This window comes from Podarcis tiliguerta (genome assembly GCF_965153285.1).
Source record: "Podarcis tiliguerta genome assembly, chromosome: 8".
NCBI classification, from domain to species: domain Eukaryota; kingdom Metazoa; phylum Chordata; class Lepidosauria; order Squamata; family Lacertidae; genus Podarcis; species Podarcis tiliguerta.
Window position 1 is genome coordinate 25,388,321 of NC_139541.1, and position 27,487 is coordinate 25,415,807.

The window sequence follows — 27,487 nt, forward strand, 5'->3', positions numbered from 1 at the left end:
ACCCATCTGACTAGGTTGCCCCAGCCACTCTGGGTGGCTTCCAACATATATAAAAGCATAATAAGACATTAAATCTTCAAAAGCTTCCCTATACAGGGCTGCCTTCAGGTGCCTTCTAAAGGCTGTATAGTTGTTACTCACCTCCTTGAGTGGGTGCCACTACCAAAAAGGCCCTCTACCTGCCTATGTATGCTGCCACAAACTTCTTTGAGAAAGAAGAAGATGATGATGGTGATGATGATGTAAACTGGTGCAAACATGAATATGCCATCTAGCAGGCATTTTTCAGGATCCTGTGGTGCTGTTCCGACACCTGAAACCTGCACTCTGTGCATGTTCTGCTCAGTTGCTTCCCACCAGCACAAGTTGTAAATGCAGAGAGGAGGAGTCTGCCAGTGGCTACTTGCCACAATACCTAAATCACAGAACCTCCAACTATAGGGGGAGTCTATCTCTGAATACAAACTGCAAGGCCCAGACAACAGGGGGTAGTCATTATGTGAACACAACAGATTTGCTGATTTACAAGGTACCACCATGAGACCGCAAGTCCATAAAACTCACTATAAAACATTTCTTTCAACCAGCTTTACTGTGTCATGGGTACAAGAAACAAAACTTATTTAGAACTCTCCCCACCCTGATGGCTGAATACCCTCCTCTGGGAAATTATGCTCTAACATTCAACAGAATCAAGCAAAGATTTTCCAGTGCAGTATTCCATGCCAGAAGCAAAAAGAAGAACTACAAAAAACTACCCTTCCCCACATGTAGAGGAGTCACCTTGCAAGAAGGAGAGCAGATTTCTCCTGGAGATTTTCCTTGGCAAATTGGAGAGGTAGCGCGTCTAAACTTGTCAAAAATATAAATACCCACCTGCAGGTAGAAGTGGTATGGTCCAAGAAAGGTCTACCACTTCTTGGTTATTTGGAGTTTTTGAGGCCCTCCCCAAACATCTGATTGTTGAGGAACACGCCCCCCCCCCCCTTAAAATTAGAGGAATGCTTCACTCTTTGAGAAACAGGTTCCAGTTTTCATGGTGACCTCAGTTAACTGTCCTCTGTGGGACTTTCTTCTGCATTGCCTCCTCCAGAAAATCAGAGTATTGCACTAGGGCCTGGGAGAGTAAAAGGTAAAGGGACCCCTGACCATTAGGTCCAGTCGTGGCCAACTCTGGGGTTGCGGCGCTCATCTCGCTTTATTGACCGAGGGAGCCGGCGTACAGCTTCCGGGTCATGTGGCCAACATGACTAAGCTGCTTCTGGCAAACCAGAGCAGCGCACGGAAATGTCATTTACCTTCCCGCCGGAGCGGTACCTATTTATCTACTTGCACTTTGACGTGCTTTCAAACTGCTAGGTTGGCAGGACCAGGGACTGAGCAACGGGAGCTCACCTGTCGTGGGGATTCGAACCGCCGACCTTCTGATCAGCAAGTCCAAGAGGCTCAGTGGTTTAGACCACAGCGCCACCCACGTTCCTGGCCTGGGAGAGACCAGGGTTCAAATCCCCTCTCGACCATGAAGCTCACTGGGTATGCCTTTGGGGCCAGTCATTGCATCTCTCAGCCTAACTTACCTCACAGGGTTGTTGTGGGGAAATTAAATGAGAAAGGGGTGAACCATGTGTGAGACCTTGTGCTCCTTGGCAAAAAAATGGTGGGACAGAAAAGCAATAAGCACAAAAAATAATAATACAGTAATACAGGCTTATCTGGCAGCTCACGGCCATCCGTCACCACTGCGTTGAAAAAATCTCTCACTAGCCCCTGCCCCTGATGGAGCATTGTGGGAGATTTAATATGTTAGCACACAGCATGAGGTCCTGGCAGGTGCCCCCAGGTGACACCAGACCCAAGTCTTACAGAAGTTTCACTTATGGAGCATGAAAGTCTTGCCTGCGGTCAGAGAAGTTACAGATCAGAGCATGACTCCTGACTAAAGGAAGCCAACACAGAGAAGAGAAACTCACACAGAGACTCAATGAGCAGCAGCCTCTGAGACAGGCAATTCTGCTGCATCCGAAGCGATTGCTCAGTTGCCCCCCATAATGCAGAGAGGCAACAGGAAAAAAGGAGCAGAGACTCACTCAGAGACACATTGATCCTCCTCCTCTGTTGATGGACAGTTTGGGCTTACAGGACCTCTGAATGTTGTAACATATTTCCCACGGTGCCTATTTTGGAGGATTACTGGCTTAATCAATTGGACTCCTCACATGACTTTGGGCTAGGGGCCAAATGTCGACTTCCAGACCTCAGGACGCTCCTTGGGCCAGGGGTTGCCAAGCTGGTGCCTGCGGGCGCCCACACTCTGAGCTTTCATTGGGGATGGGGTGGGAAGTAAAACTCTAGGCCTCTTAGAAAAAAAGGTTGTGAAGCAAAATGTGCTGGTATCCTTCTAAGTGATATCCACATGCTTTTGGCAAATGAGCTAAGTCAGAGCTGTGATTGGTAAGTGGGTTGTTTGGACATCAGGCAACAGGAATCCTAAACAACTGCTGTTCCCCCCTCCCCTTTAGTGTCTTATTTCCTCACCCCACATGGTAGCCATTTTGTGACTGCCTCCAAATTCAAAAGGTGTCCACTGATCCAAAAAAGCTGGCGAACCCTGTCCTATGCAATGCCTTGTCTTCCCTGACCACAGCCCCCACCAGCCCTACTCCACCCTCCTCCTGAAGCAGCTTTGCCTGTCTAGAATGTGCTCTTGAACTGTGACCATGTTTCTTGTCTGCCGGGATAAAGAGGTGGGTTTGAGGAGGACCTGGCTTGAATAGAGCCTAGCGTGTACAGGTAAGGGTCACACTCAATGCTCGGCCCATTTTGGCATCCATTCCTGCCCACCATTAACATGTGACCCACAGGAAGTTTGCTCTGAGGGAATACGGCCAAACCCCACCCCCCAACTGCCCCCAAATGTGACCATATACTAGCACATATGCCCAGTGGCAAAAATATGTCTTCCTATATACAATGAAGGCAAGGCTGTCATCACGCAGCCCCTGTTGGAGTATCTGTAGCGCTGCATCACAGTCCTGGATTTGCATGGGTTTAAGAGAGCAAAGGAGAAGGCAGGTTTGCACAGCACCAGTGACCATGGGCTGAGAGTGAGAATGGGGGATACTGACAGGGGGAAAGAGGTGGTTTAAACAACAGCAGAAGTTTGAGTAAAGCAGGGATGGAAGGAAATGAGAGGGGAATGGTGATTTTAAACAACAGCAGGGGTTTAAGTAAAGGACATTAATATAGATGGGGCGATAAAGCATCCCTAATCCCACTTTGAGAGCCATTGTTATCATGATTGTTGCCATCATATTGTCGTGGAAGAGCTGCAAGATGTTCACATATTTATCCGGGCAGCTGATTTTCAGAAGGACAGTCCACAGGGCAGTATGATTTAGTGTCAAAGGCCTTAGTTCAGTCAATAAACACCATATACAGGGATTGGTTGTGCTCCCTGCATTTTTCTTGAAGCTGTCAAGCAGTGAATATCATATCCACTGTCCCCCTAGAACAGACATCCCCAAACCACATATGTTTTGGGACTACAACTCCCATCATCCCTAGCTAACAGGACCAGTGGTCAGGGATGATGGGAGTTGTAGTCCCAAAACATATGGAGGGCCGAGTTTGGGGATGCCTGCCCTAGAAGGTCGAAAACCATTTTGGGATTCAGGAAGGGTGTTCTCGGATATAGTTAGGAGACAGTTTGCTAAGATCCTTTCAAGAATTTGGTCAGCTGCAGCGAAGAGAGAGATGCCTCGATAGTTTCTGCAATCCGTTCTATCACCTTTTTTAAAAGAGATTGATAATTGTGGCATCCCTAAAGTCTGCTGGGATCTCCTCTCTCTCCCAATGAGCTTGTGAAGTTGTTGTAAAGGTTCAATTCTGCCCACTTTGAAGACTTCGGCAGGTATCCCCATCAGGTCCACTGGCTTTGTTGTTGTTCATTTGGTTAATGACTGTGCACGAACACACCCAACAAACCTTGACGGTGGTGGAATCTCCTCCATCAGAGGGTTTTTTAATTTGCAATTCCTGCATTTGCTGGGGGTTGGACTAGATGACCCTTGGGATCCCTCCCAAGTTCAGAATTGAAAGATTCTGTGTTTCTGCTTGGAAATACGCAGAAGTCACACCATCCACATGGCTCCCCGTTCTTCCCTCTGCATTTACTGCACATGGAAGGGTTCCCCATCCCCCACCCCAGTTCTTCACATTTGGCTAACCATCCCTCCCTTGCAGGCAGCTTAATCCATTTACATAACCTCCGGCAGAGACAAAGGCGGCTGTGTTATCGCCCCTTTGCAAAAGCACCATGTGCAAATCCTCGGCTGCAGCAGGTCTGCACAAGGGAGCAATATTTCCATCAAGATCTAAACCTGGCTTTGTTGGTGCCCTGTCAAAAGAGCAAGCATTTGACTTCCCGCCATGATAAAGCTGTCATCGGAGGAGAAAGGCAAGCAGGGCCTAACAAACGGGAACAAATCTTCACGGCAGTCAAGACGGACAGGCAGCCTCTTCCCCGGCTGTTTGCTGAAACCGGGTTTCTGTTATCGTAGGACAAGGCTGCGGAGTGGGGGGTCAGATCTCGCTGAAACGCCAGCAGGCCATTAAATGTAGTTACAGGCTGTTACCTACATTGACCACAAAAAGGGCTATTTCACAGGGCCACAAAGGAGGACGAATTTCTTCAGACCTGCAGCTCAGGGGTGGGGAACTGCCAGCCCACAAGTCAAATCTGACCTGACACAGGTCCCAATTTGGCCCATGAGGCTATTTTCCTCAAACCATGCCCACCTGCTCCACACAGGTGCAGGGCAAGCAGAGACAATGTTAGAAACTCAAAGCTAGGCACCAGATGGCTCCTTAAAACAAAGTTTACAGTCGCCAAAACGGAATGTCTAGTTGTCATTTTTGGGCAAGATGGCTCCGAAGTTTGACTGTATTTTCCAAAGATGGACTGACTGTGATAGATTATCAGTTAGATATCTGGCTAGTTCAGATGACAGCCTTGAGCTTGGTTAAGGGCTCCGAGAACTTAGAGAAGAAGAGTCACTTTATTCAGGGATAGTCTGCATATGTATATATTGGCCTATTCCTGCAGGGTGTGGCATGAGTGCGTGAAAACAGTCGGGATCCAGTGATCCCCAGGCATGCACCTGGATTGTGGAGGTGTCAGGCGCCATCGTGGCTCCCAGGCATCTTCACTTGGTCACAAGTGGCCGATCACCAGGTGCAAAATGCGCCTGCAGCCTGGCTAATTTTGAACACTGGGCAGAGATGTAGCCGGCTTGGTTGTGCAACTGAATTTCCTATGGGGAACTAGATTGCACAGCTGATCCCTGCAGAAAGCATGCCGGAAGTCCATCTTGTTGGATCGGATGTGCAGGAGGGAGCTTAGTTGCACAGCCAATCCCTGCAACAGATTTCAGCTGATGGGAAGTAACTTCAAGCATGCCAACCTGCAGTACTCCAGAGCAAAGCCCTGCAAGGTGCTTTGAAGTCCCCTGATGTCATTGTAATGTCTGGTGATTTGCAGGCTTCGGTCACCTATCACATTTAGCCCATGAGGGTTAAGGGAGATAATGACCTGGACCCACAGCCAAGTTCGCCTTAGAGACACATTTTTGCAAATCAATATTGCTGCATGCACCGCATTTTTGTATGCTACCTCCACCAAGTTATGCATCTTTGTGCATACTTCGACCTAGTGTAAGCACTGCATGGCTGCAATGCAAAGAGGACACCTACAGATGTGGGTCAGCAGCAGCACCAGGAGCCTGTCTTGCAGACCAGCCTGAAAAGAAATGGCTCAATGAGCCACTCGGAGGAAGTAGACTTGATGCTCAGTCCTGCTCCCAAGGCTGGGAACTTGAACTTGCCCTTCTGCCATGCCATCATTCTGCCAGGGTCCCTCCCTGCCTTGTGAAGCTCTACCCAGAGGCAGCAGGCTTGCTCCAAACCTGGGTCCTTAAAAAACTCCAAAAAGCTTCCCGTGGCCTTGCTCGCTTTGGGGACCAAACAAGATAAAGAAATAGAAAGCTAGGTCTGCAGGTTAAAAGGATAGGATGTTTCTTTCTGCCATTCTTCATTTTTTATTTGCAAGATGTTTTGCTTTTTAAAAATGGGATTTCATCTCCCCTGCCCACCCACCCCCTGCCAAAAACAACCACACCCATTACACACCTCTGCACTTCAAAATGGTGCAGCCCATTCTATCACCAAGATCTGCGGCAAATGAAGGCCAGCCCAAAGCAATGAGGAATGTGGGGGAGGGTTGTCATTTGTGTGAGAATCAGCTGCCCCTAGCCAGACAAAACTGTTTCTTTGCTGAAGACCTCATGCAGAGAATACAGACCAGCCTCTCAAACGCAAAGAGGCAGCAGTCCAATTTTGGCCACTGAGACAGTTTGGATCATTTTGCACAGCCATGTGGAGTAGTCACCACACCCCATTTTTCATACTGCAGACTTAGGGTGAGTGCAAGGAGGTGGGTCTTGCCATTTCAAATTATGGCCACAACAAGGGCTGCAAATTCTCCAGCAGCTCTCTCTAGCATGCACACTCCTAATGATGTTTCCTTCTGTAGTTCAGAACCCAAAGCTATGTTGCTTTCCAAATTAAAACATGCAGTTTGGACCTCACAACCAAAGGAGAATTCATCACACAGCAGATTGTCAATGAGGGAGAGGGGGGGGGGACTGCTAGTGGGAGTGAGCCAAAGAATGCTACAGTCCCACCAATGGGCCAAAAGAAACCTAAGCAACTCACTTCACTAGTCCCTACTGAGGAACAAACTTGCTCTTGATCTCTTACCTGGGGCAATGCCCAATGAGGAGTCGCAAGGAAGGGAAGTCTCCTTTGGCTGCTGCATAGTGAACAGGTAAAGCACCCGTGTCTGTGGCTGCCAGCGGGTCGCTGCTCCCGAAGCGCAAAAGCCAGTCGATCACTTCGTGGTGCCCAAAGCGGGCAGCCAGATGCAAGACGGTGGCACCAGAGTTGTCTGTGTCCTGCAAGTCATGGAAACACAACCAAGAGGGTCAAGCGTCACCTCCATTGAACGCACAGGATGCTAAGAAGCAGAAGACATTAACACAGGATTTTCAAGCTTTGGAGCACTGGGCGAGTGTTGGAAACCTGGGACACATTACCCAGGATGGCAAGGATTAAAAGCAAATGTGGCAAGACCGAAAGGGATCCAAAAGCTTATCTGATCCAATCCCCTGCAATGAAGGAAGCACAACTGAGTATCTTGCAAATGACTGACTGAGGCAGAGGGAAAATGGCTCTTCCCCTCACCGATACCACGCACAGAAACTAAGTGGATGACAACACTGGTCATGGAACACTGCATACCCTCCAATGTCCCTATTTTCCAGAGACACTCCCAGATTTACAGAAGCTGCCCTGATTTCTGATTTGATCCTGGAATGTCCCACTTCCCTTAGGACATCCCTATTTTCACCAGGGAAGTGTGGCAGGGTATGGAGTTAGGTCAGCAGTTCAAATCTGCATGAAGGGGTGAGCTCCTGTCGCTTTGTCCCAGCTCCTGCCAACCTAGCAGTTCGAAAGCATACCAGCGCAAGTAGATAAATAGGTACCGCTGTGGCAGGAAGGTAAACAGTGTTTCCGTGCGCTCTGGTTTCCGTCATGGTGTCCCATTGCGCTAGCAGTGGTTTAGTCATGCTGGCCACATGACCCAGAAAGCTGTCTGTGAACAAACGCTGGCTCCCTCGGCCTCAAAGCAGAGATGTGCACCGCACCCCATAGTCAAATTCGACTGGACTTAACAAAGGGATCCTGATGGAGTTATGTGACATACACATCCTGAACTACACCTTTCTGAAGACATCTGAAGGCATCCCTGTATGAGGAAGTTTTAAAATGTTTTATTATGTTTTTATTCATGTTAGAAGCCGCCCAGAGTGGTTGGGGCAACCCAGTCAGATGGGTGGGGTATAAATAAAATAGTAATCACCATTATGGCCTTTCGTTGATTTGACTGACATCCCATGTCCTTTTAACATGTGGTTTTTTTGGAGGGGGGTTATTGGGTTGTTGTTTCTATTTTGATTATAAATTTTCCAGTTTTATATTTTGATTTTGTTCTGTGAGCCGCCCCAAGACCTGTGGGTATAGGGTGGTATATAGATTCAATGAATAAATAAAAATAAATAAAAAATCATCATCATAATCCTCATTCTCATTGTTATGTTTTCATCAGAGAAATGTTGGAGGGTACGATAGTGTCCCCCACTACACCTGAAGGACAGCAACCTAGCTTAAGGGGCACAAGGCAAGCCACCCCAGAGAGAGAGAGAGAGAGAGAGAGAGAGAGAGAGCTTTGTTCTCCATCATCATCGCCCTGCTGCCTATGGTAGCCAGCCACCTCATTCTGCCTAATGAAAGGAATGGCCCTGAACATGGCAAATATTATGCAGAAACTTGGAGCAAGATGCAACCGAATTGGTGCTTTGCAAAAAGTTGTTTTCACCAGCAGAATTTTAGTTTGTTCAGCTGTTCAGCCCCTCCTCCTTATTTTGCATGATGTATTTTTACCCTGCTAATCGCTGCTCACTGACCAGTGGAATTTCTGCTCATAGGACACCCAATGAAGGGCAGGCCCATTCCCTGGATTCTGAATGCCACCAGGCACCAGTTATACTATTCCTAGCCCACCTTTGCAGGCTTTAACCCCCCCCCCCCCCCCGAGCTGAAATGTTGCCAACTAACAATTTTTTCCGTACTTGCACAATCTGGGACCTCCCACTTTACACATGAATGCTGGCATTGATTTGACTTGCTCCCAGCAGAGTTTCAGCATTCAGGTTTGGCCTAAGAAAACCATGAATTCACAATGGGACTACGGGACCTGTCCTAAGATGGTCCTTTCCCACCCAACAGAAACAGCCAACAAGGAAGGGTTTTTTGTCATAGGTGGTGGCATCCCACTGGCCTCTGCCCTCCACACCTACAACATTATCTTAAAGGTTCCCAAACTACTCCCCCCCATTCCCAGAAACCATGTGAAAATCTCGGTGGTATTTGGAAGACTGTTTAATCATTTTTTTCCCATCCTTTGTAGCAATTTGTAGATCAGTATTACATATTTATTTATACCCTGTCTTTTCCCCTGATGGGACTCAAGATGTGCTAGATGTTGTATGGTTTTACAGGTGTGCTGTGGACCACCCAAATGAAGCTTGCGGACCACAGTTTGAAGGAACCAGTGGAGGAATCCCTAAAAAGGGGGGGGGATTCCAACCCCACGGGAATACATGAGTGACAAGGCCAATCTTTTCTTGGTTATCTCAGTTCCCTGCCTGGACTAGAACACCTTCCACTTCAGTTCATTCAATAATTGCACCAAACCATGGAAAGGAAAGACAAACTGTGGTACTCTATATAGGATGCTTTTGCATTAACAACCACAGTCTGTGGTCACCTGGCAAACTGGCATCAGAAACCAGGGTCTGAAGTGGCTTTTCAAACCACAGTTTGTGACATCTACGGTTTGGCATATGTCTGAACTGACAATCCACAGAGGCACTTTTCTGTCTTGGGGGATGGGTGGGGATGGCTGCTGCAACAAGATGCTGGAGTGATGGAAAACAAAAGAAATCAACCAGCTCCAAAGCCTGGTTTGCCCATTGTACACTTGGAAGCCCAAACCAACGTTCTGGGTTCTAAATTACGTTCTGTGCAAACCTTGGTTAGGTGTGTTGCCTGAACTGAGTAAACCATGGCAGAGGCTCCCTCCAAACAATGGCTCTGTATCTTTCCTGCTTTGACTCTGGTCCACTCTTCTCTAATCAATGCACATGCATAACATTTCAGTCCAAAATTCACATAATTTCAAAATGATCAGGAGTGGGCTTGTGAGATCCGCTTTGGTGGTTTTTTTTCTACTAGAAACCAGTTCCACCAACCACATGCAAAAGACATACACTGAAGAGTTCTGAGCCCAGGTATTTGTTTGGAGCACCAGAAATGAATGGAGCTCACAATCCTTCCACGCAAAAATCCACACCAAGTTTCCTTCATATCTGGGAAAGGCCACAACTCAAAGGCAGAGCATCTGCCTTGCATATAGAAGGTCCTGGACTCACTCCCCAGCATCTCCAAGTAGGGCTGGGAGAGAACCTTGCCTGAAACCCCGGACAGCTGCTGCCCAAGTGTAAGCAGAAGGTCCCAGTTTTGGCTCCCAGCATTCAGATAAGACTTGGAATGACTTTCCACCTGGAATCCTGAGGAGCCTTCACTTTTGTTTCTGGCCTTCCCCAGCCCTGGCATGAGAAAAGATTGCCCACCCCTCGCTTTAATGGGTGAAGATGCCTTCATGAATTGAACTCAGAACCTCCTGCATCCGAAGCAGGTGTTCTAGGCTTCAGCTCTTCTCCTGGTGCCCCAGCCTACTCACGCCGACGTTGGAACAACTTTAACAAACTTCATTGGGAAGATGTACAAGACAAAAAACCACAGTCCTCCTTGGTGAAAACTATTTCCATTTCTTGCAAACTTGAGGCATTTCTAATCTGCTTCGATATTTTAACTTCGGCATGTTTTAAGGTAGGGTTGCAAACAGTGCCAGATTTAGGTTTGATGAAGCCCTAACCATCTGAAGGTAATGGGGCCCTTTATATGTCCAGCTGTCCTTTGTCAACAACAAATTGTCGCTGTTTTTTGTGTTGAATATATGCTATATGATAATTTATGGGCCTAATAGGTATCTAAAGCCATTTGCACATGTTGCCATGCAACCAGTCCATGCAGAATGTAGGCTCATTTCTCTATATATAGAAATGAGCAAACCAGTGATATTTTAGGGAGCAGGCTAGCAGGCGGGGCCCATTACTCACGTCATAGGAGCCTACACAACACAAAACACTGTTGCTGTATGTAGGTTTTATTTTATTTGTTTTCATCTTATTTTTTGAAAATAACCCCAGTGGGGGTTTTTTCTTTAGGTTTTTTTTTGGGGGGGGGCCAAGAGAGTGGGGCCCTAAGCTACAGCTTGTTTAGCTTATGCGTAAATCCAGCACTGGTCACAAATCTTTCTTGATTTTACTGTTTTGTAAACGCTCTGAGGAGGAGTTGTTGTTTTACAATCAAGCGGTGTGTAAATGTCTACGGAAGAAATAAATAACAAATGCACTTAGCATTTTAACGCAAATCAAGCAGTGCAATCGAAACATGCCAATTCCCTACCATACAGTAAAGGTCATTTTACAGCACGGTTGGATTTTAGCATGTACTTGGAGATGTAAGGAGCAGTCTTAAGAGTCTTTCCTAGTGCTACATGGAGATGCCTTCAGGGGTTAAGGGTTAGGACCTTCTGCAAGCACAGCATCCCTGAGCTATAGATGCTCTAGCTGAACAATAAAAATTGCCTTATACCAAAGCAGAATATTGGCCCACGTAGCTCAGTGCTGTGTATGACCTGGTGCCTGCCAGATACTTTGAACTACAATTACCATAAGCCCAAGCCAGGTTGACCTGGGCTGGGGCTGATAGGGGTTGCAGTGGAAAACATCTAGAAGGCACCAGACTGCAAAGGCTGCTGCTGTACACTGACTGGCAGCAGCTCCCAGGGTTTCAGGGCAGGGCTCTATCTCAGCCCTACCTGGAGATGCAGAAGAATTGGACCTGGGACCTTCTACATGCAAAGCGGGAGCTCTACTGCTGAAAAGTTGCCCATCCCCAGGTCATGGAGAAATACTCTGGCAGGGAGCCAGACTGCATTTCCCTGTCAATCAAGCATTCAGAGGTCAACACAGGTTTCCTTCAGTGTCTAGGGTGACATCTAGTCCACTTTTAAAGATATTCTTCCATGTGGGGGGAGGGTTTATCCCCACAGTGTTTCTGACCATATGCAACAGGGCATTGTGAATGTCTTGCCTACACAACACCCCCACACACCAAGAGGCTGAATTTTGCACCCTCCTCTCCTCCCAAAGGGGAGGGGGAGGAACCTAAACATTTTGCTCTGGCTAACAAGAGCTTAGCCCCGCAAAGTATTAAGACTCTCTTACTTAGAAACTCTGCTGGCCTGAACACCTGCCTTCACATAAAGGGAGCTTCCCAGTTAAGCACAGAATATGCAGTAGACAGGGATGCAGACTTCACACATGCTCAGAGGAACTCCTGCCTTCCTTTACAAGCACCACTCCTGTAATCAGCACTTGCTCTTGCTGTAACTACTGTACAGTGGTACCTCGGGTTAAGTACTTAATTCGTTCCGGACGTCCGTTCTTAACCTGAAACTGTTCTTAACCTGAGGTACCACTTTAGCTAATGAGGCCTCCTGCTGCCACTGCGCCGCCAGAGCACAATTTCTGTTCTCATCCTGAAGCAAAGTTCTTAACCTGAAGCACTATTTCTGGGTTAGCGGAGTGTGTAACCTGAAGCGTATGTAACCCAAGGTATCACTGTATTTGGTTATGGAGCAGCCAAGAAACTGTTCCCTGTTCTTTCCTTTTCGGTACTGACTTCTGAATTACGTATTTGTTGTTCCTATTCTAAATATGAAGGCCTGCGTGCTGTCTTTGCAAATGAATCTGCACAGAGTAAGTGCTGGGACTAGGCTAGAAAATTGCTGCCTCCAACCAGCAGGTCCCTCTTCTTCCTAGAGTGAGCAGTGCTTAGTGGATGATGGGGGAACAGAGCTCTCATGGATCAGGTCAGTGGCCCATCTAGTCCTGCACTCTCTTCTCACAGTGGCCAACCAGATGCCTGTAGGAAACCTGCAAGCAGGAATCAAGCACAATAGTCCTCTCCCCTCCTGTAGCTTCCAGCAAGTGAAATTTTGAAACATTGCTGCCTTTGACCACAGAGGCAAAGTACAGCCGTCATCGTGCTTAGTAGCCACGACAGCCCTCTCCTCCATGAAATTTGTCTCATCCTCTTTTAAAGCAGTCAAGATTGATGGCTATCACCAAACTTTTGTGGATGAGAGTTCCATAGGACAAAAATGGAATTCAGAGGCAACACATACACAAACATAACCCTCCAATTTTGGCCAAATTGTTCACCCACCAACTTTCTAAAAACTCTAGCTATGGGTATCAACAGGGGAAAAAATAGATGGCTGCGCGCCCCCGCAAAAAATAATAATCCAGCGCTGGGTTGAGAGAAACGAACTCTGCGCGGAGAGACATTCCCATTTTGAGCCTTTCTTTTCCGAGCTCTGCTGGCCTTTCCTAAATAAGTAAATAAGAATCCCAAGCAGGTGTCCTTTAAAAGATAACGCCCCTAAAGGTCAGCGTCAACGGAGCCGCTTGGAACGCAGTCCCCTTCCGTGCGCCCAAGGCGCAAAACCCTTCAAGGCGCGCCAGGGCGTCCCCTCGCCACACCGGTGCTCACCTGGACTCGGCACCCTCCCTGGGTGAGCAGCCACTGGAGGCAGGCCAGGTTGCCGGTGGCGGCGGCATCGTGGCCCGGCGTGGCCCCATTGCGAGCCCGCCCGTTGCCGGCCAGCGCCGCTTCCTCCACCAGGTAGCGCAGGCAGTTCAGCTTCCCCGCGCGGGCGGCGTGGTGAGCAGGAGAGGCGCCCAGCGCGTCGCGGAGCTGTGCGGGCGACAGCAGCTGCCCGTCGGCCTGCAGCGCCTTGAGCGTGTCCACGTCCCCCTGGCGGGCGGCCTGCAACGCCCGCTCCAGGGCCATCGCCTGCGCCTCCGACGGCAGCCTGTCCGGCCGGCCGGCCCTCAACATCTGGAGGGAGCCATATGGGGGCCGCCCGCCTCGCCCCGACGGCCTCCGGGGAGTCTCCGGCGTCTCTCGGCTGTCCGCTCCGTCGGGTGCCTTGCAAAGGAAAGGTGGGCGGCCCGCGAGGTACTGTGGCGGTACTCCTCTACTTTCCCGTCCCCTCTAACTTCGCCTGAGCAGCCGGACGCGAGGAGCCATCGCGCCCCGTCGAGGTTTGCTAGAAGTCTCGCCCGCGGTTCTTTCCTCGGCTGCGGAGCTCTGCGCGACAGAAGGGCCGGCCTCCCGCCCCGACTGCCGGCTCCAGCTCCTCCCTCCCTCCCTCCCTCCAGCACCAGCAAGAGCCTCCGGGGCGCCCTCCTGCCCCTCCCCGAGCCGGCCGGCTCCTCCCCTTCGCCGGCAGCGCTGAGCCTGGAGGCGGGAAAGGGTTAAACGCGAGATTTAAAAGGGAGCGGCATCGCCTTTCTCTCTTGCTGCTGATCCCCGCACAAGCGCTACAAAGCTGTAATAGCCCCGCGGGCTCTGGACTCTGGGAATGATCTCTGAGCATGTGCAGTGTGCTTTTCCTAACACCTGCCCGATCCGGAATGATGGAGCTCTTCACCATCTACTTTGAAAAAAACATCACCGCCGTCGATTAATCAGGGGGGCTGATCTGATTCATCCAGATCAGTGTTTCCCAAACTTGGGTCTCCAGCTGATTTGGGACTACAACTCCCATCATCCCTGACCACTGATCCTGCTAACCAGGGTTGATGGCAGTTGTAGTCCCAAAACAACTGGAGACTCAAGTTTGGGAAACCCTGATCATCTATGAACAAGTCAAAAAGCATGGGCCCCAGTACCAATTCTTGGGGAACACCCAATTTTTACTTCTCTCCCTTTGGGGAACTGCCCATTTATTCCTGCTCTTTGTTTCCTGCAGCTTAACCGATTCCTGATCTACAAGACAACCTCTCTTCTTTTTCCTTGACTGCTAAAGCTTACTCAGGAGTCTTTGAGGAGGCACCTTGCAGAAAGCATTCGGAAAGTCCAGGGCTTTGGCTAGTTGAGCACACTCTAGACTGGCCTTTTGTTGTAACGTTGTCTTCACCCTGCTTGGTTTCATAGCCAGTCCTAACATTAGGCAAAATGAAGCAGCTGCTTCAGGTGGCAGATGTTGAAGGGCAGCACCATCAGCTCCGCTCTACTCCCCCATCACCTGGTCCTTCTTCCTGAGTCTTCTCAGGCCAGATTGCACAAACCTTTATGGGGAGCGGGCGGGAAGAGGGGAAATCAACAACGCAGAAACCCCACACTACACATTGTGCTTTAGGTTCCCAAACCTCTCCTCCTCACTCAGACCAGTCGAAAATTGTTGAGGGTGTTGATGGTATTTTCTGCCTGTTGTACGAATTGCAATGCACAGTGCTGGATGTTGTGCCATTTCCCCATTCAATACAATAAAATTAAGGCTGTCAAACAATAAAAGACATTATGAGGCATAAGAAAGCAGCGGAAGTACAATTCAATTAGGAATATTTAATGCAATGGTTGTGCAGTCTTCCACCTGCAGCCACAAATTCATGGATGCACCACAGACTACCTGAAGGAAGCTCGTGGACCACAGTTTGAGGGTGCCAACCTTAGAGCAAATATTCAGCTTTGTCCCTATGAGAAGAGGAGACAGGCGGCACAGTGTCAATTATGAGTTGTATCCAACATTCGAGTATGTCCATAAAAATGGCTAACTTGAGTCTACTCTGAGTAGGACTTTGTTGGATGCCATGCTTTGTTTGATCGAAAGAAAATTTTCCTTTGACGCCAATTCTGCCCATGCTCAGAGGCATTGTGCACTTTGTCTGTGAGGGCAGGCCCCATCTGCCATTCAAAGGGCTTTTTTTTATTTCTGTTCAACCTCCCACAAAAGTTAGCCTCACAACTCGCCACATTTATTTATAATTAAGCTTGCATAAAACGTATCACAAGACGCTACAAAACACAGAAGGATAAAACCAACAAAAGTATCCATCGAAACACTGTTTTAAACATCAGCAAATACTGGTTGCCTTAAAAAAAGGATAAAATTCTTATTGCAAAGGCTTTCAAAAGACACCTGAAAGGAGAGAGGGGTAATTCTGCCAAAACCTCTACCGGCAAGGAGCTCCACAGGGCACGGACCACCAATTAGTATTTGCTGATGTTTTAAACAACGTTTTTATGGATTATTTTGTTGATTTTATCTTTCTGTGTTTCTATTAAGGACAGTCTGTTTCCTTATGCACTGCCTTGATTGTTGAGCTCATCTGATGGGTCACAATCATGGAATGAAATGGTCCTCTAAGAAACACCTGCGAGAAACATCTTACTTTTTACTAAACGCCACTATCAGAAGATGCTCTGGGGTCCCTCCCTCCCTCAGACGTATGTCCAAGTAGTCCCAGCGGCATCTCCAGCAGGCACCTCCTTGGCTGGACTCATGCTGAAGGTCTTAAGAAGCACCCCTTCGTAGTACGACGTGACAGCTGCAGCAATGGCTGCCAGGCCACCTGCTACAGCCATCCACAGGGAATAGCCATACTCAAAGCTGGGGAATCCAGGGATGCTCAGAGACACCTAGAAGGCAAATGGGAAAGAGCTGGTTGGTCAAGGATTTGGCATGGAGGCATTGGCATTGTGGGGTGCTGTGGGGTGCATTGTGTGGGAATGTTGATTAAATATGATCTTTCCTCACTCACACTAGTGAGTCAGTAGCAGAGTACATTCCCCAGTATTTAGCAGGAAGCTAATTGGTAGATTTGTCTGAATCTCTTTACTTTAGCAGTCCAATCTGGCTTCATCCAGATCTGGTTTGTTCCTAGTCATAGCTGTCAACTTTTCCCTTTTCTTGCGAGGAATCGAAGGGAATTTCCCTTTTAAAAAGGGAAACGTTGACAGCTATGTTCCTGGTAAATCCCCTTCGTTCCCTCTTAAAAAGAATAAAGATACAACAGTCTTTTAAAAGTAATGATAAGAAGTTTACTCACATTCAGTTCACAGTAGGTTCCCTGAAGGCCAGCTTTAGCTTGTAATTACAGAAGAGAGTTTATGGGGATTGAGCCCATGTGCTTCTGGCTGAGAGCCAGCACACAGCAAAAGCATGAAGAGAAAATGGTCGAGACAGAAAGATGGCTGCGTGACCAGCCCTTTTATGGGGTCTCACAGGCTCACACCTGGACACATGCAGGGGGAGGATGCTCCAGACAGGTGTGACAGGAAGTTCTCGTGGCTGGAGTAACATCCCCGTGTGTCCACTCTGGGCAAACAGGAAGTGTTGTACATGACTGCTTATGTTCCATCCCACACATTGTCAGTTGGGACTGCCATGTTGGAAACTGCAATCAGGCAGATTTTATGGACGGTGCTGATTGCGAAAGCAGGTGTGGTGTAGTGGTTAGAGTGTTGGGCTAGGACCCAGGAGAGACCAGGGTTCAAATCCCCACTCAGACATGATGATGCTCACTGGGTGGCCTTGGGGGCCTAACCTACCTCACAGGGAGGGAGAAGGAAGGAGATTTGAGAGGAGGCTCTCCAAGCAAGCCTGGATGTATCCGTCCAAGCTGCTGCCTGAGGCAACTGCCTCAGCATGTCTCATGGATGGGCCAGCCCTGGTCAGGAGACTTTCAAATGCTCTTCAGCACTATTTGAAAGCAAGGTGTGACCAAAGCCCTGCACCCCACCCATGGGAATCTCACCGAAACGTTCTTGTCCTTTTGGTAATTTTGAAATGCAATTTATTTTCTCATTAAGGGATGGGACACTGTTTAAAAAAGAGGGAGGGCATTCTGGCACAGTGCTACCCTAGGCTAGCCCTCTGCCTTCAAGCATCTCCCCATTGTCTGTGTTGGAGTAAGCACTAGTTCTCTGCGTGTTGTACAATACAACCACCACAAGGAAGGTGGGTAAAAAAGGAGACACAGCCATAGCAGACAGGGGAAATACCTCATACTGGTGCTGGAAGAAGACATACAGGCAATATCGGATCACGCCAATGCAGGACAAAAAGCCTAAAAGGAAAGGGAGAGAGGTGTGAGCTCTTATGAACTTGGAGTGCAGAACCTATTTACTTTCTCTCCCCCCCCCCCCATGGGCATAGCCATGATTTTTGTGAGGGGGGCAGAACCTCAGTTAGCTATGTATTTTTATTATTTTTTATTGTTTTAGGGGGGTTAGCTGTCCCTCCCTGTCCCCCCCCCTTTGGCTATGCCCATGCCCCCCCCTGCAAGTCTTCAGCTTGGGAATTCCCAAATTGGGTGCCAGACATGGGCGTAGCCAGGATTTATGTTGGGGGGGGAGCAGGGCACCCACTTGCCATCATCCTCCGTCTAGAATGAAATGTCTCTACAACAGTTGTTTTAAATTACATTCTTTTGACTCCAAGTGCTCAGAAAAATCTGTCAAAGTCTACAATTTCTTCTTTTACTTAATTGTTTTTATTTATTTACTTGATTTGGAAGGGAGATTGCCCCCCCCCCAGCTATACCCATGGTGCCAGACCCACTGATATGCTGCAAGGAATACAGAAATCCAGTGATTTAAGACTCTTGTGAATCACTGAATTGTAGAATTGTAGAATCACAGCTAAAGAATCCATGGCAGATGGCCATCCGACCTCTGTTTAGAAACTCCCAAGGAAGGAGAGTCCAATCACCTACCAAAACAGCCAGAAAGTTCTTCCCAAAGTGCCTGCCCAAAGAAGAGGCTGACTGTTGATTCTGTGCTTGAGTCACTGCTCTGGGCTGACCTCCTTCCAGCCCAGAAAAGAGAACCATGAAACATGAGCTGCTCTGAAGTTGTGAAACTTTTAGTCTTACATACACAGGGTTGTGTAAGCAAGTATGTTTGTGTGTTTTGGCTGATGCTGGAAGCTGGAGACATAGAGGCATGTCTTGCTCTGTGCTGGACCCATGAGTTGTGACGTTGGGCTTCCCTAGCAAGACCTGCTGGAGTCTCCAAGCCACAAGCTCCTCTATCCTTTACTCTAAAGACACCACAGTCTCCAATGACCTTCATTCCAAGGAAACCAAACCCTGGGTGAATGCTGGAATCTCTCACCACTCAGAGTGGGGTCACATGCAGCAATATCCCATGGGTCTAGGCATGCTTCCCCACTTTCTTCTGCAATAAGGAATTGTGCAGCCTGATCTATGTGTCATGGGAAGGCTCAAGGAGGAGTGACTAGGGCAGAAGACCTGTGGCTCATCTGATTCTGCCGACTGAGGGAGGTGCCTCTCTTTGCCCAATGGCAGGGCTCATCAATGACACTGCAGTCAAAAAGAGGTGTGAGCCAGCTTGCATGGGCTTTACCTGTCCCATGGCATTGCAGGGAATTGCTTTCGTCTAATGGAGAGGGCTCTTGTGTTGAAAGCCTCTGGTCTTCAGCGGAGGACATACCTGCAAAGAGATAGCATCCCGTGGAGAGGCAGAGGCAGCGCCACTTGACCGTGGCCTCTTGGAAGCAGCGGAAATATGGACATCCTGAGAGGAGGCAGAGGAAGGCTGCAGCCCCTGCGATAGCAGATGCGATGAGTGAGGCTCTTGCGATGATAATGGCCCCTGCAGAAAGATACATAGGTCAAGCCCCAGCAACTGATCAGGAACACACCAGCATGGTTTTGAGTGGGGACAAGATCAGTATGGGACTGTTAAATATGGGACTGCAGGGTCTGCTTTGTTTGGGGGGGGGGGAAGGCCAGGGGTGCTTTGTCCCAGTATCCTGTCTCTGACCATGGACCAGCGAATCATACAGGAGTCTTCCTTCAACCTGGTGCTTCCAAATGTTTTGGACTACATGTTTCTTTCTGCTTCTTGTAAGGTAAAGGGTAAAGGGACCCCTGACCATTAGGTCCAGTTGTGGCCGACTCTGGGGTTGCGGCGCTCATCTCGCTTTATTGGCCAAGAGAGCTGGTGTACAGCTTCTGGGTCATGTGGCCAGCATGACTAAGCCGCTTCTGGCAAACCAGAGCAGCGCACGGAAACACCGTTCACCTTCCTGCCAGAGTGGTACCTATTTATCTACTTGCACTTTGACGTGCTTTCAAACTGCTAGGTGGGCAGGAGCTGGGACTGATCAACGGGAGCTCACCCCGTCGTGGGGATTCGAACCGCCGACCTTCTGATCAGCAAGTCCTAGGCTCGTGGTTTAACCCATAGCGCCATCCGCGTCCCTCTGCTTCTTGTAGTCCAAAACATTTGGAAACACCAGGTTGGAGATGATATATATAATGAAATAAAAAAAAATATGCTTAAAATAACCTTTGTTAAGAAACCAGAAGCTTTTTTATTAGGAATTACAGGTACCGACATAACAAAGGAGCAGAAAATACTTTTTAAGGATGGAACAACAGCTGGCCAGATGCTATTAGCCCAGAGTTGCCAAGAAGACAAAGTCCCTACCAGAGAAGAATGGCAAACCAAGCTGATGGACTATGCCGAGATGGCAAAGCTGAGTGGAAAACTCAGAAACTAAGAGGATAAATACCTTTATAAAAGAATGGGAAAAATTTATAGGTTACTTAGGAGACCACTGTAAGCAGATGGAAACAAGAGCAGGATTTGGATTCACTTGTTGTGTAAAAATTACTATGGACAACATGGTTTGATATAAAAATTGGAGTACGGATGAATATGCAGTTGTAGATGTTTAAAATGAGACCCCGTGGAGGAGAAGGGGGAAAGTCTTGAGATTCAGAGAATCTCTTTATATTGATATGTTTTTACTAGTGTGTGTATATTTGTACTTTGTATTTGTGAAACCAATAAAAATGATTTAAAAAAGAAAAAAGAAATGCTTTGGACTACATCAGCCCTGGCCAGCGTGGTGAGTCATCGGAAGCACCTGCCTTAGAGCTAACACAACACAGTTCTAGACTGGAGCATCATCCTCTCAAATACTCTCAGCACCCCATGGCTAAAATGTGGAGTGATCTTACAGACAAAGCCTTCTCAAATCTGACCAGGAACGCCTTTTTCTAGCATCTTGCCTCCAATAGCATACAACCTGGTGCCTATGGATGCTCTGGACCAGAGTGTAAAGGCACAGTCACCTGAAAGTCAAAGGTAGACTGTCCTGGATGTGGAGGCTCTATTCCAAGCTAGCCTGGTTCCAAGTAGTTGTTGTTGTTTAGCCATATAAGCTAATGACCATCCCCAGAGCTTGTGCTAATAAATCCCCAAATTCTTTATATTTAGAAAAATAAATAAAAACATGCAAATATTCTGTTGGCCTTCCAATCGCCCTGTGGCAGTGAGGTTGTTCACAATGCTGATTTGTAGTGACTGGCAGCCCCTTGCCTCATAGAGAAATGTCGTCAGTAAATTGAAAACCCAGAAAGAAGGAGAAGAACTGAAATAAGCAGGAATTCCGTTTGTGGGTGTAAAATAATGGATTTCTAGAGCCCCAGCGATCTCCTGGGGCCGTGACAAGTTATAAATGGAGAAGAGGAAGTGAAAGGGAGGTGTCAGTTTACCAACCAACAGCATTCTGTGGTCAGACGCCAGCCACTTGGCACAGACCAGTAATTATCTTTTTTTCACACAGCCTTGGTTGCCCCCCGTGGGAAGGTCATAGTACTGCATGTGCACAGCCAAGAAAAACCAATTTAGTGATTTTACGGCAGCAAAACCAGTTTGCTGCACTCAGTGCAGACATCCCAGTGTTTGGACAATGCCTCCCATTCGCTTTCCTGTCCACCACCCAACCGTGTCAAGGTCCATTGCCTGCCGCCACTGCTGTGCCAACCAGGGTAAACGTAAAGAGACCCCTGACCATTAGGTCCAGTCGTGACCGACTCTGAGGATGAGGTGCTCATCTTGCTTTATTGGCCGAGGGAGCCGGCATACAGCTTCCGGGTCATGTGGCCAGCATGACTAAGCCGCTTCTGGCGAACCAGAGCAGCGCACGGAAACACCGTTTGCCTTCCCGCCGGAGCGGTACCTATTTACCTACTTGCACTTTGACGTGCTTTCGAGCTGCTAGGTTGGCAGGAGCAGGGACCGAGCAACGGGAGCTCACCCTGTCACGGGGATTCAAACCACCGACCTTCTGATCAGCAAGTCCTAGGCTCTGTGGTTTAACCCACAGTGCCACCCGTGTCCCTGCCAACCAGGGAGCTGTCTTTAAAAGGGGTTGTCCTTGACAGCAGCTTGGTGGGGCTCGATGGTCAGATTTGGGACGTGACGTTTACCGGGATGCGGGTTCAGGTAAGAGCTGAAGACATCGCAGGTCCAGATTTTGACAAACTTGTCCCAAACGCACTCTCCCCATAGGCCTCGGCAACGCATGCTGAGGACCACAGAGCCTTTGCTGTTCACCTGGAAGAGACGGGGGGGAGGGGAGGCAGGAGCGAGGGAGCCTTAGATCAGTTACTGGTCCTCAATAGATGGACCACTCAGGGCTAAAACACTTAGACACCAGTTCAGTTGAAGCGGTGCAGCAGCTAAGACAGGGCAATCTGCTGGCAGCTAGATCATAGCAGAGACTACACATGCACCATGCATCTTAAGCATTTCCTTACCACAAAGAATTCTGGGAACTGTGGTTTACAGTTCTTAAACTACAGTTCCCAGGATTATTTCTTTTGAGAGGAGGATACATGTGCTTTAAATGTATGCAGCCAATGCCACAGCCTCAGTAATAGGTACTAGACGGATAACATCTGGAGGGATGGGTTGTAATTTTAATAAAGTAACTATGATAATATTGGCTCATCTGTACATCATTCTGTGAATTTTATGGGGAAGTTCTCAAGGTTTTATGAGCTTTTTAAAAAGCTCGTACCACTTACTTACAAAGCACAGCAATGACAAAAATTACTTAGAAAGCACAGCAATGACAAAATTCCTCCACCCCCCTCCAATCACATGCCCTCTGAAATTGCCCAAAGACTGTTATAAACGAGCATATGAAAATCTGATACAAATCTGGGCCATGGGCCTGTGCCTCAATTTCAAATGATTTAAAATACCTAGCAACACCCCTGGAAGTGACTAACCCCTTTTAAAATTCCCACCAACTCTGCTTAAACCCTTAGGAACTAATACATACACCCACGTTCTGATCCCTAAGGGAATGAAAAGCCCAATTATGCACAAGGCAATGAAATCGTAGACCTAGCCCTTCCCATTCCCTTCTATTTCCCTCCAGTATTCTATAGATGAAATTAGGGACCAGCAGCTGTCCCTCCCCATTCTAGAAACTCCTTGGAGAGGAAGCTGAACCCTGAAGCATGGCCAGAGCCAGAGTTTTAACAAGTCATGTGTAAAAGGCAAGAATCAGGGGCAGTGATTTCCCTCTCCTCATCCCGAGAAAGGGACAAGGAAATATGGCAAACAGGGACATTTGGAGCACATGTCTTATTCCTGGCACCCAACCAACCAACCAACCATGTGCCCCTCCCAGACCCTTTCTGAAGAGTGGCAAGGGAAATGGCTTGCTCTTCTTACCTGCCAGCAGTCTGTGCAGATGGCGCCCACAGTACAGACAAAAGAAAAGGCCCCCAAGAAAATGGAGAGCAGGCTCGCGGTCAGCCCCATAGAAGAGACTATGTGGGCTCCAGCTCTGTCCTTCTGCCCTAAGGGGTTCTCCCACCTGGCCCAGATGAGGGAACACTAGGCATTGGAAAGCCACCCCCCTCGCTCAAAACCTGGATGCTTGGAGACCTCCTCATTGGGCCTGGCTTAGGGGCTGAACATGCAGCGGTACCTTTTAATGAAATGGGAGGCTTTGGCTGCGGAGATTAATGGGGCACAGAGAAGCTTAAATGTCAGGCGGAACGGAAGAGGCAGTCAGCCAGCTCTGGGACCTGTTTGCAGGGCCAGATTTAGATAAAGAGAGGCCCTGGGCTACTCCACTTGTGAGGCCCCTCCCCATCCCCCACCCTAACAACTAGAAGAAAATGGAAGAGTGTTACAAACAAAATTGAGTGAAGCCAAGGATGATGACAGGTATTTAAAATTCTACAATTCACAATTTCTCCTCTAAAGGACATAAGATGTTATTGTTAAATGCCATGGTGATTTTAAAAAATGCATAAAATTAACACTGAAAAACTTTGGCAATAACTGAACTTTGTAAACCTTTTGTGGCCTGAGCAGGCCTGGAACTAGTTCCCATGTCTTGTTCCTCTCTAAGGAATCAAGTTCAGCCTTCATGGCATTTAACCATGGCTCAGCATCCTCTGAGGTTAAACTTTGAACCTCTTGGAAGATTGAAGGTTCCCAAACCTTCTCTGAGTTACTAACAACAGCTGTATCTGCTATGACTGTTTTAGCAAACACTTCAGCATACCTTTTGAGTGGTTTACCCTTTGTGGCCCTTTAAGAGCTGCGTACTATACACAAGTCTTCCATGCTAGGCTTCTCTTCTCTAGGAGAATGGTGGGCAGGCCGGCTCGTCCTCTTATATACCTGCTGGGATTGACAAGGCAGCTGACCCTTGCCTGAATCTCATAGCTCTCCTTTAGCTGCCTCTGGTTAGTTACCATTTAACTCTTGGGGGAAATAATTAGCATCACACATCATGTGCATGGAAGTTGCTGAACTCATTAACCAACTAGAAGGATTACTGTTAATAGCACCAGGAGCAGGGCTGTCTTAACCGCTGGCACTAGTGGTGCATGGCACCAGGGCACCAGGCTCTCAGGGACACCAGGCTGAGAGTCCGGGGCCGAGCGTTGGAGTCCGGGGAAGAGCCACCGACAGTCGAGCAGAGCAGAGCCCGTCGGAGCGCCACAGCTCTTCTACTGCAGGTGGCTCTTCCCCGGACTCCAACACTCATCCCTGAACTCGCACTGAGCTGCAACAGCAGAAGAGCCCGCGGTGCTCCAACAGGCTCGGCTCTGCTCGGCTGTTGGCTCTTGCCCCAGCCTGCATAGCAGCTAACTGTTTGGGTGCCGCGCCCAGAGCGCCGTGTAATGTTGTGGTGGGATCCGCCGCGCACCAACAGCACCGAAGGTAGCAACATAACCTGACGCATAGGAGCACATGGATCCTGTCTGGAGACGTTGCCTCCGATACCGCTTGCATTCCCCATCGTTCTGCACTGGCACCCCATTCTGGAAAGTGCTGGGAGCGTTCACCAACAGCGGAAAAGCCAGCAAAGGAACCCGCAGCTTGGCACATGCAACAGGATGCATCGCACAGTGCTCTCAATGTTACACGGCCCTCCAGGTGCTGCACACACAGGACGAAACAGTTAATCACCAGGCAGCGGGAGGCAGTGGGCAGACAGCGTGGTGACTGAGCATGCTGCCTGACATTTTGTTCCCCCCCCCCCAGCATGGAACCCGCACTCCCCTTCATACGCCCCTGTGTGTGGGGCGCTGGCACCCCTTTTGGTTTGGCGCTGTGAGTCCCTGTGTCCCACAACCATTCTAAAGGTAAACAACTATTTCCTTTAAAAAAGAACTATTTCCTTTAAAAGGTCGACAATTCTGGGCAACCTAGGGGCGCCGGGTGGATCAACCCAAGTGGAGGTGACGATCTTCTTGTCCCATCCTTGAAACTACAGTCTGGAAAGAGGAAAGAAGGAGACACTCTAAGCAGAACAGGAGGAGAGAACTGCCTTCTACTGAGCTCATTCACAGGGCCGTCTTAAGCATATGCAGCACCGGGGCGCAAAGATCTACCCGGCGCGCCTAGTGTCCTTGAGAGCCCGGCGCCCTGGTGCCGTGCACCCCTAGTGCCTAAGTAGGCTGAATCCTAGGGCCTCTAAATATAGGGGGCCTCGCCAGCCTGCCATCTCCCCAGTGCCGCTCCCCAGCAGGCAACCTCCCCTCTCCCAAAATTGGAAACCCAAGACTTCATGTGAGGGCAGGGCAACATTTTCTGTCACTGCCCTAGTTGTTTGGTGATGCAAGCATTTCCTTTCAATGAGCTTTCGTTGCTCTCGTGACCAGAAGGGGGAGCTGAATGCCATCATTTAAACCCGTGGAAAAGCCTCATGCCTGCAGAACAGCTCCTTCCTCCCAGGATTCTGTGGCCTAAGTTTGGTTAGGTGGTGCTTTGCAGCATTCAGTGCCTGATTTGCCCCTCTGAAAGGCTAACAGCTAGGCTTCTCCCAAATATACTACTTTCTCCTGCCTCCTGCTCTACCAGTCCCAATGGGCCCTGACCATTCCTGCTCCTCTTGTACTTTCCCACCCCAGCTGGTTGTTAGAAGAGCTGGTAACTAAAGGCTTGTACACAAGTTTGCTTGTTCCCTTCTGCAGCCCAGTACATTTTCCATTGTGCCTTGATACCTGCAGGAAGGTGCTGTCTTGTTGATAGAGTTCTGTAAGCTGTTCCACAAGCAGGATTTAAAACACACACACACCAGTCTCTCACAAGCTTGCAATGTATTCCTCTCAGCCACGGGAGAGCAGACAGAGTACATATTCTCCAGCATGGAAGAGCTATGGAAGACTTCAGCTAGAGCTTAGTAAAGCTGGGCACCAGCACCCACTTTATATGTTCTCAGGATAAGCCCAGTACTTCTGAGCATGTGTAGATTTCACTTCCTCTGGATGCCTTCAGCTATCGGGATTGTCCCCCTGCCACATGACTTCACCTGAACATTGAGGCTGCTAGGGGAGACTCTTATACACCTTCCTCTGAGCCTCCTTGTCAGCCTGGATTATGGATCTCACTTAAGGATGCCTTCAAGGGTGTTCTGAAGCACCCCTAAAAAGATCCAGCTTTTGCTATGACAGCCTGCTGCACCTCAGAAAGAAGTTTTGATTGTGGCCTAGAGACATCTCTCTCTCTCTCTCTCTCTCTCTCTCTCACACACACACACACACACATGCGCGGCCAATGGATGATCTTCTTCCTCTTGTCAATCTCTGCCACCCCTTCCTTATCATTTGAAAACTGAAAGATAAAGAAAAGAGCATCAGACTCCTTCTGGAGATTTTTCAATAGCCCAAAGGCTCTGGCCAGCAGAGCCCCAAAGATATGATAATCTCTTTCCCCCCCATCTTATCTGTACAGCAGAACAGGTTTGTTTCAGAAGCCATTTCCCCCAACACTTTTTAAAGAAAATTCCTTCCAGTAGCACCTTAGATTAAGATAAACCCTTCCAGATTGGTGCCATTTAGGAACTGATAACACCCACCCACTGCCTAGTCTTTGTTTCTATGTTAATTTTCAATCCCAATTTAGAGATAAGTGGCAACGGTCTTCACCTTGCTAGACCTCATCTGCCTCTGCCACACATGTTTTCAGAATAACTCTTGCATTGAGTATTAACTCTCCTCAGACTAGATTAACGTGCCATTTATTGAAATTGTTTTAATGTTTTTATTTAAAATGTGCTGATGCCCTTTTGATATAATAAAATGTACTTCATCCATGTGGCCTCTTCAGGTGTCAAAGTCTAGAGCGCGTTGGATCTCAGCATCAAGCAATCCCTAGAATTCAGTGTCAGAGCTGCATGTGAGAAGGCAGGCTTGCTTGCATGTAAACACCACGATTCTTAACAAGGGGGCCAGCCCCCTTTGGCAACATTTTCCCCAGGCTGATGGTGTGCAGGACATCTGGGAACATTATATGAGACAATACTAAATGATTTGGCTCTACAGAACCATCCAAGATTCCCAAGACTGGAAGGATGGGGATTTTGGTCTGCTGTGTTTGTATCCCGGCTCAAACTTTCTGCAGTTTTTTTTTTTCTTTGACCAATGACTTGGGATGGCCTGCTGCAGGACTCTTTAATTCTGGGTTACAGAGGAGCTGAACAAATGTTGTCCTGGTTCATAAGTAGAGCCTGCTGGCCCTTTGAGTCCAGCAT

The 27,487-nt window shown here is 48.4% G+C and overlaps 2 protein-coding genes across 3 annotated transcripts in view; both read right to left on the reverse strand.

Annotated features, from left to right (window-relative positions):
• ESPN (espin) overlaps window positions 1–14,024 on the reverse strand; it is a 105,855-nt gene extending 91,831 nt beyond the window's left edge. The window contains exons 1-2 of one of the 2 annotated variants that reach the window (XM_083452120.1): window positions 13,363–14,024; window positions 6,817–7,010 (exon numbers count right to left, since the gene is read on the reverse strand). In XM_083452120.1, the coding sequence (XP_083308246.1) occupies window positions 6,817–7,010; window positions 13,363–13,710 (542 nt within the window). In that variant the 5' untranslated portion in view covers window positions 13,711–14,024. The remainder of the gene's footprint in view (window positions 1–6,816; window positions 7,011–13,362) is intronic. The other variant, XM_083452119.1, reaches the window with a different exon arrangement.
• A 1,230-nt stretch (window positions 14,025–15,254) lies between these two features.
• Window positions 15,255–23,261, reverse strand: LOC310682938 (claudin-16-like). Its single transcript, XM_083452288.1, has 5 exons — window positions 23,164–23,261; window positions 21,906–22,032; window positions 19,114–19,275; window positions 17,662–17,726; window positions 15,255–16,296 (listed from the first exon to the last, which is right to left on the reverse strand). Exons 1-5 carry the CDS (start codon window positions 23,251–23,253, stop codon window positions 16,099–16,101), a joined length of 642 nt encoding a protein of 213 aa, XP_083308414.1. The 5' UTR covers window positions 23,254–23,261; the 3' UTR covers window positions 15,255–16,098.
• Window positions 23,262–27,487: the final 4,226 nt, after the last annotated feature.

Coding starts and splice junctions, on each gene's coding strand:
- LOC310682938 (XM_083452288.1), bottom strand. CDS start 23,253: ATGGGGCTGACCGCGAGCCTGCTCTCCATTTTCTTGGGGGCCTTTTCT. Junction 19,276..21,905: donor TTACCTGAACCCGCATCCCG/GTAAACGTCACG, acceptor ATCTTTCTGCAG/GGGCCATTATCATCGCAAGA. Junction 16,297..17,661: donor TCTTCCAGCACCAGTATGAG/GTATTTCCCCTG, acceptor TTTGCCTTCTAG/GTGTCTCTGAGCATCCCTGG.